At 44.4% G+C, this 13664-nt stretch overlaps 1 protein-coding gene across 1 annotated transcript in view; it reads right to left on the bottom strand.

Annotated features, from left to right (window-relative positions):
- Nucleotides 1-11708: 11708 nt before the first annotated feature.
- Nucleotides 11709-13664, bottom strand: part of ABCB8 (ATP binding cassette subfamily B member 8) — a 397400-nt gene continuing 395444 nt past the window's right edge. The window contains exon 16 of the mRNA XM_069210769.1: nucleotides 11709-12191. Coding sequence (XP_069066870.1) covers nucleotides 12111-12191 — 81 coding nt within the window. The 3' untranslated portion in view covers nucleotides 11709-12110. The remainder of the gene's footprint in view (nucleotides 12192-13664) is intronic.

Raw genomic sequence — 13664 nt, 5'->3', positions numbered from 1 at the left:
ATGAAGACCATAGGTATTTGTAGGCAAGGCTAGTTGTGGTGTATTTGTAACTTTATGCTTGCAGTAAGTTAAATTAAAAGATGGCACAAAAAAAGGCTGTAGAGAGCAGGTCCAGTCTTTCTCACTCCCAAGCAAGAAGCAGCAGGCCAACACAGCAAAGCAGATAGCAAAGTGGTAGCCCCTCCTACAGCACAGCAACTAGGAGGCCAACACAGCAATGCAGTTAGCAAAGTGGCAGTCCATCCTGGCAGCACAGCAGCTCTTCCTTCTGGCACAATGTTCTTGGTTCCAGTAGTGTTCTGATTTGGTGGGGTTTGGGGTCCAGTACTTATACCCAGTTGAAACTTTGAAGTGGGAGGGACTTCAAAGAGAGGTCATTGAAGTGGACAAGGTCCGTGCCCTTCCTTTCCTGGCTCCAGACACTCTACAGGGGGTTATGCAGCTCTTTGTGTGGCGAGACACAGCCCTATTCAGGTCTAAGTGTCAGCCCCACTCGCCCATCTGTCCCAGGAAGGCCCATCAGACAGGTGTTTGTGTGTGACTGTCGAGAGAGAATGCACAAAGCCCAGCTGTCAACCACCCCAAACGTGTATTCAGAAACAGGCAAAGGCACAGATTGATTAAAGTAAAAAAATGTCAACTTTCTAAAAGTAGCATTTTCAGACTTACAATTTAAAATCCAACTTCACCATAAGTTGTGATTTAAAATTGTGAGTCCAGAAACACCAAACTCCATGTTTCTTTCTTGTCACAATTAGAAATTACACTTAAAAGAAGTTTAAGGCAATTCCAGTGCTAACCTGTAAGAGAGATAGGCCTTGCAGAATTGAAAAGCAAATCTGATAGTTTTTCACTACCAGAACATGTTAAACCTAAAAGTACATGCCAAACTTTCTAAATACACTGCATCCTGTCCTTCGGCTAACTATGACTTACCTTAGCTGTGACTTACATGTAATAAAAAGGAATTGCCAGGCCTGAGACATGTTTAGAGGGCTACTATAGTGGGTGGCACAATCAGTGCAGCAGACCCACTAGTAGCATTTATTCACAGGCCCTGGGCACAAATACTGCACTTTAGTAGGGACTTATATGCAAATGAAATATGCCAATTACAGATAAGCCACTTTTACCATGTTAAGAGTACAGAGCACCTGCACCTTAGCACTGGTCAGCAGTAGTAAAGTGCACAGAATCCTAAAGCCAGGAAAAATAAAGTCAGAAAAACATGAGGCCAGAAGGCAAAAAGTCAGGGGAAACCACATAGAGGATTCCAGGTCTAAAACGGTGTGAGAAGCTAAACTGTATGTCATTAAGAATAAGAAAAAAGGTCGGTCCCACACCAAGTCACAAGGCTGGTCAGATCCCACTCCTGTCCCTCTTTTTTTTTTTTAAGTCAAAGAAAAACCGAAAAACAGGGTGAAAAGAAAACACGCATGTCCAAATGAGGCTGATCTTTTCTTTGACCCTCATTCCAGGCCGAAGTATAGTTGGTGCTCTAAAGGCTTGACTCCAGTGTTGGACTCCGATCCGATTAAGAACCTAGGACAGAGTTTTCTGGGCGTTCTTCGATTCTACAGCAAACTGTGACTTTTAAGGAGGGCAACCTGCAGCTCTTAAAGATGGTTCCTAATCCCCCTGGTATACCTTCAGGTCTCATAGATTCATTGGAGCCTCTAGTCAGGCCTCCACCAGTGGGTCCTCTCTGGAGTGACCTCACACCACACCTTCACAGTCTCTCACCAGCACTTCACCTCTTGCTGCAGACCCCACTGGCTATTACTTTGCTGGCACTGCCCTGGCTCCAAAGGTGATGGTAACAGATTTTGTTCTGACTCCACAACCAGTATTTTAGGATGAGGTGCTCTTTGGTTCTTACTGTGCTGCAGTTCAAGGTCATGCGCATGTTCCCCACAACAAAGAAGCTATTGAGGAGGAAGAATATGCCCCCACCAAATTGCATTGGTGCTGGCTTATACCTTCATCTACAAAACACCACTGGCTTGGACAGTTTACCAAAGATGGGACTCAATTTGCTCTTAGGAGCCCCTATAGAAAATGATGCTTACATTGCAGAGGTGGTGCACAGAGCTGCACAATTAAAGATTTGCAGATGCCTTAAGTCGCGACTAGGCCCAACCTTCCAAAAGAAATTTAGCAAGAGGTTCTCAGCTTCGCAGCTGATAATGCCCTTTAATAAAGCCTTGAACAAGACCATTATGAAGGCCTCATCCAAGCCTTGCTGTACACCATCTGTGAGTTGCCAGGCTGCTAAATGGCATAACCTGCCTAAGGTGATCAAACTTTCCTGATCCAGCATCCTACTCTAGAGAGCCTTGTAGTACAGTCCTCTCTGAGCAAAGGTAACTCTTAGAGGGAGAATCAAAGAAAATAGACACTACGGACAAGAATCTTTTCATTGGCTAGCCTAGTCCTCAGATCCTTCAGTGATTTTGTCTCTTGGGCTATCATCATCAAATCACTTTATTCGGTTAAAAAAAATGCAACCATAAAAACATATAAATAAACAACACATCACATTTCTCTCAAACCTCATAGCCCCCAATTATTTAAAAAAAAAAAAGGACAATTACATTCAAAATTACAGTACTCAATTGATGGATCCATAAAAAAGTAAAAATTTATAAAAACACTGACAAAAGTTAAAAGTTAACACTATTCCGCCATATTATAGCTCCCTTTAAAAATGAGCCAATCCCGTGCCAACCAACGCATCAGAAATCATACACAACCACATAAAGGATGGACGGTATTGCACAAAACCCCTGTCCCTCAAGAGGGGGAGTAAGTAGTGCTTCCTAAAAGGTGCATAAAACTCACAAAACATAATAAAATGAATTAAGGTCTGTGGGGATACACCATCACACGGACACAATTTTATGGAATTTTGGTCAAACCGCCCTAGCGGGAAACACAGATCGTTTCTAATTACTCCCAAATGTAATCGCGTGATAAGAGTCCTTTCCCATACATTTGTAACCTCCAAGAGGTAGGTCTCTGGGCCCAACCCCATCTTTATCATAATAAAGTCCCTCACCGATTTTTTCCTTAGCTCTACCTCCTCCCTCTTGGCCCCTCAGATACACTGGCTACCTTTCTTATATAAGCCAACCAGAGAATTTCCTTTGCGTGATCGCACAGCAAGCAATCCCGCAGGATTTCCCTGTTAAGGGACATAAATTCATTAGTCCAAATTGAAATCCACAATAAAAAGGGAGCTATTTTAATGGCATCTTCTATAAATTCCAAATCCTACTCAACATGCAAGCAAAATCCAGGACTGTTTTGGCCCACCCCTAGTAACCTTCTACAAAAATGATTTTCCTCAATCGCAGGTGCCCTATTTTCCGTATAGCCCCAAAGTGGGGCCCCATACATCAGAACTGGAAGGCATTTACGCCTATAGAACTCAAGCAAGGGCTTAATAGGTTTATTGCCCATCCTAGCAGCAAACTAAAATGTGGCACCTACAGTGGAGTTAAAAAGCCTCCCTCTCTTAGAGATACATGGTTTCCAGGTGCCCTTATCATCAAAGTTCACCCATAGATAAGGGAAATCCTGTACTTTTCCAATTACCTGCTCCTTTATTTTCAGTGCACCCACCCTACTCAATGGCTTTCCATAGACCATAAAATGTGATTTGCTGCAGTTTATCACTAAGTCTAAGGCGGACACAAAAATTTCATAAGCTTTAACTGTCTCACGTAGTCCATTCATGGTACGGGTCATAAGAACTGCATCATCTGCGTAAATCAGTTCTGGGATATTTTTGCCATTGATTTTAGGAGCGTCCTTACATTTTTCAACAACAAAATAAAATCATACAGGCAACTTGTATATAACAAAAAAAAGCATAGGGGCCAAGACACACCTCTGTCGCACAACCATATTTAGTTCAAATGTTTCCGAGCTTTCCCCATGCTACCCAACCCTCACATTTGTATTAGTTCCTGAGTGGAGATAACGGAGCAACTCCACAATGTGGGAATTCATGCCCAACTGGATCAGCCTGTCCCAAAGCTTACTGCGATTGACCTTATCAAAGGCACAGCTTAAATCCATAAAGGCAAGATACAGGGTACCCCTCTTAGCTCGTGTATATTTGCAAATTAGCATAAGCAGGCTTAGGCACTGCTCTAGGGTGCCTAACCCTTCCCTAAAGCCGTACTGAACCCTACTCAAGATTGTGTTTTCAGACATCCAAACCTCAATACGCCTTAATATAGTCCGACTCAGAATTTTTGCTGAGGAGTCAGGTAATGAGATAGGACGGTACGACTTCGGGTCATTTTGATTGCCCTTTTTATAGACAGGTACTATACATGCCGATCTCCAAGTAGCTGGGCTTCCTACACTAACTGCTGCATTAAGGACATTCAGCAAAATAGGTGCCCAGAGCTGTGGGCAATATTTGTATAAATCCATAGGGATAGTATCGGGGCACAAGGCTTTATGGCTAGCGCTGCGTTGCAGCGCCTCCTGTAAATCCTCAAGGTTAAATCTCATGGCTGAGTCTGGGGAGTGTCGAAGCCGATTGCCCTTTAGGTCTCCTATAAGGCCCCCCGAAAAAATCCCACAAAAGTGGGCCACCCAAGACTCGGGGGCGATATTACAGCCCAAACCCTCAAAGGTTTCCGTCTCAAAAGTGCCCCTGTTGACCACCTTCCAGAACAGGCCTGGGTTCTTATCTATTGATGCACGTTCCAACTCCTCCCAGGCCCGCTCCTTAAGCTGTTGATTCCTAGCCCTTAAAACAGATTTATAGTGGGCCCTCGCATCTCTTACAAAAACTGTCTCTCGGTTGTTCCTTTAATGCCTTCCTCAGAGATTTCTTAGCCTCATAGCAGGGCTTACTAAACCAACGACCCTGTTGCTTACACAGAGGCTGGACAGCTGCGATCATCCCTTCTTTGATAGCTTCATTAACTTTGAATATGGCATCCATGACTTCCCCTGGATTGGAGAAGTCAGCCAAGAGAGTACCTAAAATCAGGTTAAAATTTTTACCAACCACCTTCTCTGTTACTTGTTGAATATTAACCTGTTTCCAGCCAAGTCGTCTACCCTGATCTTTGGGTCTCACCAAGACTGGCCCACCCCACACTAATTTCCACATAGTCTCAGGAAAATTAAAAGAAACCCTAAGGGGATTATGGTCACTAAAATGCTGCACTACTACTTCATAATCCTTGACCATGTTCCTTATAGTTGGGGACACAAAAATATAGTCAATTGTTGTTCCCACCCCCTACCTACAAAAGTAGGGGCCTGAGGTGTACTCACCACTTCTAGGTCGCAGATGTTCAAAAGACCCAAACTCCTTAGGCCCTTGATCAGAGCCCCACCCCTCACATCGTCTGATCCCTCAGCTGAGTGCATCTCATAGTCCTGCTCAAAGGGGTTCGTCATAGTACTATAACTCCCTAGTTTGGCATTAAAATCCCAACACAACAGCACAGAAATCTAGCCCAAACCCCTCCAATCTACACTTCAATTTCTGCAAAACAGAAAAAAGGACCTTGATTTGGCAACCAGAGCCCCAAACAGCATTGTAGAAATTAACCAATACAACATTAAATTTATTTGAGAAAACTACCCAGGTAATTAAAAAGCCCTGATGTTTACAGGTAATTTGATAGGCTCTCGCTATTTTAGAAAATCGAATTAGGGTGACTAAGTCCCCTTTAGGGCGACCACCTTGTGACCTGACAGCTGGGACTGCAAATCTTTGAAAACCATCCCACTCGGCCAGCCCATCCGACCAGGTCTCTTGGAGTAAGATGAAATCATAGCCACAAACTTCAGCCAATTGCTATCAAAAAGCTTAGAATCATACCCTGCTACATTCCATGAAATAAGGCTACACTTTGTGTGTGAATCATCCCTACCTTCAGTAATTAGGGCATCGGAAGGAGATTCTATCACCCCCTCTTCGTGTCTGTGTACATAGCGTCAAGCCTCTCCAGATCTTGGGCTACTACACCCATGCTGAGTGAGATTTTGCCCATATTGTCAGAGCACTTCCGAAATTACTTTAGAAATAAAGGATGGTCAGAATGCAGCAAAGTATATTTTGAGACTTAGTGTGGATATAACCAATTGCATTAGCTGTGCTTTGGGCACCAGTGTTGTCATGAAATACCAGGCTTGGATGTTTGCCAAGAGGTTTTCTGGGACATTCAAGCTACACTTGTAGCTATGTCTATTGATATGGTTCAAATGTTGGGCAAGAAGGCAGATTCTGCCCTGCAGCGTTTTAAGGATGGCAGAGCTATGTCTTATTCCTTGGGGCTGCTTTACTCAGATCACCAGTTTCACCAAGAGTATTGGACGTTCTGTGGATATTCGAGGGGCAATGCCTATTGTCAAAGGTATTTACACAGAACAAAGCTTCCAGAACATGGCCATTTTTGTATTAATATTGAACATTTAAAGGGACAATGTCCCAGGATTCTCTGAGACAATGTAAAGGTATTCATGCATAAAAATACATTTGCATTGGGTCATAGTATTCTCGTACTTTAAGTGTCTAAGTGGTTGTAACATTCAATATTGAAGCATGATTCTAGAGAAAATACTGTAGTTCAGCAAGCTTTGTTCTGTCTTAGTTATGTACCTTAATAGGCACCCCTCATATCCCGCTCAGCCAGTTTTGCCCTTTCCTGGCTCCAGTGACAGGGATCCTGTTAGGGCAAGAGGTCACCAACAGCAGCAGCAGTCTAGTTCCTAGCCCTTGCAGGAGCCGCTGCAGACAAGCCCATTTAGTTTCTACTCCACAAGTAAATTGGACCTTCACAAGAACTCTCAGACAGTGACTCTCCTAGCAGAATTCCAGACAAGATCATCAGGCATCATCTTGGACATCACAAGTGTAGTGTGTACCCTGAGGTGGCCCAAGGTATCTTCACTCAGTAGATCTTTTCACTAGCAAAAACTCTCAATGTACTACTTTTTGCGCTCTAGAGTTTCTTACTTGAGAGTTTATAGGGGATACGCTCCACCTTCGATGGGGTGCAGCCTCCTATATCTATAGTTGCCTATGCTGCTGAATTGAGGAGACCCAGAAGAAAGTAAGGAAGGACCATGCACAGCTGATTCTGGTGGCTTCTGATTGGGAAGGAGGGTCTGCTATGGAGAACTGCTGACCATCAGCATCTGCCCACCTCTTCACCTTCCTCATCAGGAGGATTTGCTGTACCAACACCAAGGCAGCATGTTACAGCTGAACCAACACAATCTACAACTCTACGCATGTAAATTGAGTGGAACGAGGCCCAAGCCTGTCACCTGGTGTGAGGAGAAGAACCACCAAACAAGCTCTAGAAGCAAAGGTGTTTGATGCCCTTTTGTTCTTGGCTTCTATGGTTCATACTGTGCTGTGGACACTAGTAAAGGTTACTTGTCTGTCTTTTTGGCCCATCCTTGTTGACCTGATCAGTCCTCTTTATTCTGATCACCCACTATGATGACTTTCTTAAAGAAGGCTTTCAAACATTTCCCAATGCCCCTTCATTAAGCCATAGCTAATTTTCAGCCTCTTCAAAATTGTACTCTGAGGCTAATAACTCTGAAGACTGTGTTTCTCATTGCAATAATTTCTGCACATCACATCTGTGAGTTACAATCATTGTCAGTCCTGCCTCTGTGCACTACCTTCTTCCCTGATAAACTGGTACATAGGACTTGGACACCCTTTCTTCTGAAAGTTGTGTCACACTCAGGCCGGCCATTCCCTCAATGTTCATGCAATCTTCTCTCTGTAATATCCCTCTAAGGAGATGGAGAGGTTACACTAATTGAATTCATGGTGGGCCTCTACATCAACGCAGTTACAGAATACCAGGTAGATGACTAGCCCTTCATTGTTTTCTTCAATGCAAATAAAGGAAAGGCAGTTCAGAAACCAACCGTATTGTGATGGAATGTTCTCTGCATCAGATACCGCTATACCTTGGTCTAAAAACCTTTGTAATGGCCTCAGGGCTCATTCCACAAGCGCAAAGTCAGGGCCCACAGTCCTGGCTCAGGGTGTCCCCATTTTGGACATATGCCAGCAGCCACATAGGTTTCCATCCATACTTTCATGCAGCACTACTAGATAGCTTCTCAGGTCTAATAGGAGGGTCATTTTGCCCACTCGGTCGAGCGGAACTTCCAAGGGCCAATTTATATAAAGTGCCCCAGAGGCGCAATGGGCATTTGCACCCGCTTTGTGCACCCCGTGGCACTTTGGTATTACAGAAGGGGCCACAGACTCTTGTGCAGCCCCTTCTGTAATACTGATAGCGCTGTCACACATATAGCACCAGAACTATCATCAGAAAGTGTTCCCTTGTTAGCATAGGGACGTGGCCCAATGCAAATAAGGGAATCCCTTTGCCTCTGCGCTTGCGCTGTATTACCGATGTGGGTGCAGAGGCAAAAATGCCTTCAGATGGTGCACTGAAAGTGCGCCACAAAAATGGTTGTGCTCTTACAGTATGCTTTCTAAAAGTAGGCCTCTTGAGGGAAGACAAAAGGGTCCCAAGGACCCCTCAGACATCCCCTTTAATAGTACAGGTGAGGTGCCGCCTGCAAAAGAAACAGCTGCTCCGTATTTCTCAAATGCGCTACCCAGAGGGCAGCACAGGTTTGCGTCTGCTGTGGGGACAGCACAATCAACATAATACCGCACACTCCCCTTGTTTGCGCCGCGCACACCTTATGAAAGGTGCGCCCGCCGCAAACAAGGAGTGTGTGCTATATTCTGTAATACAGCCCCTGGTGCTAAGTCTACTCTTTAACCCCACTGTTAGAAATGGGGTCTCTGGTTGGCAGAGGTATACACCCTTGTCCAAATAAGGATCACAATCCTAGTCAGGGTAAGTCGCACACAATCCAAATTATCCTGTGTCCACCCTCTGGTAGCTTGGCACTGAGCAGTCAGGCTTCACTTAGAAGGCAATGTGTAAAGTATTTGTGCAATAAATCATGCAATAACCCAATGAGAACCCCACAAAAAGACACCACACAGGTTTAGAAAAATATAAGATATTTATCTCATTAAATTAAGGTCAAAACGATCAAGATTTGATAATCACAAGTTGAAATAACACCTTTGGAATGATAAGAAGAATCCTTAGTTCTTAAAAGCAACAAATGTCTCTTGCACAAAGTACCTGGTTTGCGTAAAAATTACACGCACAAAGAGAAGGAGATGCGTGGAAAAACGCAGGTGTGCGTCGGATTCCTGGGTGCACACAGATGATGCATTGATTCTTTTCTACGTGGCAAGGGCTTTGTGTCAAATTCCGGTGCACAGGCTTGAATACTGTTTGCGATGTGGGGTCTTGACACCCAGGGACGATGCATGGAAATCCTGGGTGTGCGGGACGAAGTCACAGTTGTTGCGTTGATCCAGTAGGTGGTGCGCCAGAGTTTCTGTTGCACTGCGTCTATTTTTCTCACAGGAAGTTGGACTATGTTGTTCCGGTTCAGCCATACATCAATCCGGTGGGCTGTGCATCGAAGTTCCAGTTGCAATGTTGGCACTACGTCGATCTCCACTTGGGGAGCCGGGCTGCGTCATTCCGATTTGGTGATGCAGTGATTTTCTCACTGCTGGAAAGGCTGTGCGTCAATTCCGGCAGGCTGTGTGTCGATTTTCACCACACAAGGAGTTTCTTTGCAGAGATGAAGTCTTTTTGGCCCTGAGACTTCAGGAATAGGAGGCAAGCTCAATTCAAGCTCTTGGAGCACACTTCTCAACAGAGCCAGAGGCCAGCAAGGCAGCAGGGCAACAGCAAGGCAGCAGTCCTTTACAGCAAAGCAGTTCAGGTGAGTCCTTTGGGCAGCCAGGCAGCTTCTCTTGGCAGGTTGCAGGTTCTGGTGCAGAGTGTCTGTCCCAAGAAGTGTCTCTGTTGGTAGGATCAGGGACCCAGTTTATATACCCAAAAGTGCCCTTGAAGTGGGGGAGACTTCAAAGAGTGGTTTTGAAGTGTGCCAGGTCCCCTTTCAGTACAATCCTGTCTGCCAGGGTCCCAAGTAGGGGGTTTGGCAGTCCATTGTGTGAGGGCAGGCCACCGTCCTTTCAAATGTGTCAGGCCCCGACCCTTCCAGCCCAGGAAGCCCCATTCAGTATGCAGACGTGTGCAGGTGTGACTGAGCATCATGTGTTTGTGGTTGTCTGGGTGAAATGCACAACGGAGCTGTCAACCAACTCAGCCCAGATGTGGATTGGAGCAAGCTGTAAGGCACAGAAGGATTAAAAGTGCAGAGAAATGCTCACTTTTTAAAAGTGGCATTTCTAACATAGTAATATAAAATTCAACCTCACCAGTTAGCAGGATTTTGTATTACCTTTCTGGCCATACTAAATATGACCTGTCTACTCCTTTCTGATCAGAATCTACCAATCAAACAGTATATGAAGGTACCCCTAATGTTAGCCTATGAAAGAAGCGGGCCTCACAGCAGGGAAAAACGAATTTAGGAACTTTCCACTATCAGGACATATAAAACACATAGGTATATGTCCTGCCTTTTGTCTATACAGCACCCTGCCGTATGGGTTACCTGGGGCCTATCTTAGGGTTAACTTATATGTCGAAAAAGGGGACTTTAAGACTGGGCAAATACTTTTAAATGCCAAGTCGAAGTGGCAGTGAAACTGCACACACAGACCTTGCATTGGCAGGCCTGAGACATGTTTAAGGGGCTACTTATGTGGGCGGCACAATCAGTGCTGCAGGCCCACTAATAGCATTTAATTTACAGGCCCTGGGCACATGCAGTGCACTTTGTTAGGGACTTAATAGTAAATTAAAAATGTCAATTGTCTAGGAGCCAGTGTCACCATGTTTTAAGGGAGAGAGCATATGCACTTTAGCACTGGTTAGCAGTGGTAACGTGCGTAGAGCCCTAAAACCAGCAAAAACGGTCAAAAAGTGGAGGGAGGCAGGCAAAAAGTTGGGGGTGACCACCCTAAGGCTGTCAGGTCTAACACCCACCTTCAAAGGGGCATTGCTTTGGTACTGATTCATAAGATGAGGAAGTTGCTGTAAAGAAATATCGATCAGAAGAATAAGTTATTTTATTTTGGTAATGCTCTTTCTGTTGAATACTCTTATCAAGCCACATAATCCTCATTCCTGTGCTCCTCCCCGTTCTCTGGTGCGGACTTTTGTGAGTTAATAAGGTACCAAGTTAGATTTTGCACACTCCATGTTTCCAATCTGTCACTGATGCTCCACGCCTGAGGGCGAAGATGTGAAAGGCAGTGAATGGCATCATACAGGGTTGGTACCTATATACGGCTCCATGTCATCATGTCAAGCGATGTGCAGAGGACAGTGGTGCTACCTGCCGCCGTTCAGAAGCTACTGCAAGAATTTCTGGATCCAAGCTGGTGCCTGAGAAGATTCACATGGTGAAGTCTCTGGTTAGATAAGAGTATGCACCAAAAAGAGCGCACATTAAGTAAGTAATTTTTTCTTTTCCTGCATATGCACTTTCATGGTGAGCTGAACCTTTGTCTAGAGTGCAACACTACCCTCAAATGTGGGAATAAGCCACAGAATTTCCTGTTGCTCTGAATGTTCCCTGGAGAAACAGCACAGTTCCTAACAAAGGGGAAGGTAGTGACAGCATGGATTTAAACACAATGGGAAAGTAAAAAAGTACATAAAAAGTGCACTGGAAATCACTAGTCAAGTACCAGAATTTATTGCCGTTCATTTACTCTGCATTTTCTAAGATCACAGCGCTAGAACAGAACACAAGATAGCTAGTCACTCTTGGTCCACTGAAACAAAGACAAGTGTCCCGCAAAGAAAATATCAGAGGATGCCATATACATTACACTGCATTAACTAACGTCAGTGTCGAGTTTATGCAGCGCAGGATCACTGTGACATATGTTCCTCAGATCTTGTGCTGCAGCGCAGGATGTTGTTGGGCCTCCGGCATGGAGTGCCACCCGGACCTCGGCAGCAGAGTGTCAGTGGGCAGGTTGATATGGAGCTGTGCAGTAAGGTCTCGGGGCGAAGGTGCCGTGGAGTGGATCGCCTCGTATAAAGTACATGGAATCTTGGACCAGTCTTTGCCGAGCCTCACTTGCGCTCCTTTGCTTGACGGTGAATCAGCTCCGCATACATACCTTTATTCTTAAGCAGTTCAGAATGGGTGCCGCACTGAGGGAGAAAGAACAAAACCAACTGTCATTTGCTGCTCAATTCCTCACATACAGTGCTTTGCTGATCACACCGTTTTGCACGGCATAGTTAGAAACCCTCGTGAACCAATGTTACATAAGAGACAAGTCACAACGGGCCCAGCAAGGGGGAGAAGTTCAAAAGGAAACACGTTTGGTTGCCATTCTCACTTACGAACTCTGAAAGTTTACAACATTACCCTTGGCTCTGGAGGGTCTTAAGCATGTTTATGCTACAATTATAGTTTCTTGCTGTGTTTTAGTGATCACCTGCCTCTGTTAATTTGCTACACAAGTACTAGTGCATTATTTTTCGATTATCCTTAGTATGAGTTTAGCGGTGTTTGCGTGTTTTAAAGGAACTCCTTCCGTAGAGCTCTTCAGAATACTCAAGTTTACTGAGACAGCATTTGACGCCGGGGCTGAAATAAGATTGCATAGTAGTTACCACCACGACACTGCTAAATGGCCATTTATCATCTTTTACAGGGAGCAGATGTAATTAATGGTTGAAGGACTCAACCTTTTTGGAGGGAAGTAAAGCTGGGTACATCATTACAAGCACATCCTTACTAAAAATTAAATTATTAATGCCACCTAAAATTCAAAGTGCAACTCTGAAGATCTCAGGAAAGGAGACAGCCCTTGGTATGCCACAGAACTAGGTTGCTTTGGATACAAGAAGTCCAGGAACTTGATAAAAGGAGCTCCAGGAGTGTAGGAAAGGTCAGATACCCCTAGCTCAAATTCCAGGAATTCAACAACCACAGTTGCAGATCTGTCCACTACTATAGCCCTCATGCAAGAAACAGAAGGGAGCAGCTGCAGGGATGCCGACACTCACAGTTTGCTCAAATGGAACTCAGTTGGGGCTGATGAAAGAGCATCTGCTCATCAAACACTGCCCAGTTGGTAGTAGATTACGCACTGGCATTCAAATTTGAGTCAGTATCTGGATTGAGTTGTGAGCCCCCTCTTTATCACTGTATGTCTTCACCCCGTTATTCCTTTGAAATCTGTGAACGTGATTCTAATTATAGCCCAAGAAGTGTAAGAAGAAGTATCTCATAATCCATGCACCATAAAAAACAACAGGCCTTTAGTAATAAGTTGCCTACTAGTAATTATTTTTCTGAATTGTAATGTTCTATAGTTTCTCATATTTACACAGCCTTGGCTGCGAGCATAAGAATCTCTAAATACTTACCTCTTATTATTTGATGATATAATTGTGGTAAATCGTTGTTAAGCCTCCTAGGATGTCAATTTCACCAAAAGCCCTTCTTTCAAACTCTCAAGTTTGTGCAGTGCGATTCTGTAGTAGGTAACATTTTGTAGAGCCTATCATTCATTTATCTGAAGCAGTTTCTTCACACTCGGAAAACTACCTATCATTGCAAACCTCCCTAGAGGTAAACTGTAAGAGAACTAAGGTGTGCCTAATAAGATCATT

The sequence above is a fragment of the Pleurodeles waltl genome, chromosome 10, assembly GCF_031143425.1.
Source record: "Pleurodeles waltl isolate 20211129_DDA chromosome 10, aPleWal1.hap1.20221129, whole genome shotgun sequence".
NCBI lineage: Eukaryota > Metazoa > Chordata > Amphibia > Caudata > Salamandridae > Pleurodeles > Pleurodeles waltl.
The sequence above is the reverse complement of the archived record's forward strand: the minus strand, read 5'-3'. Positions and strand labels throughout refer to the sequence as shown.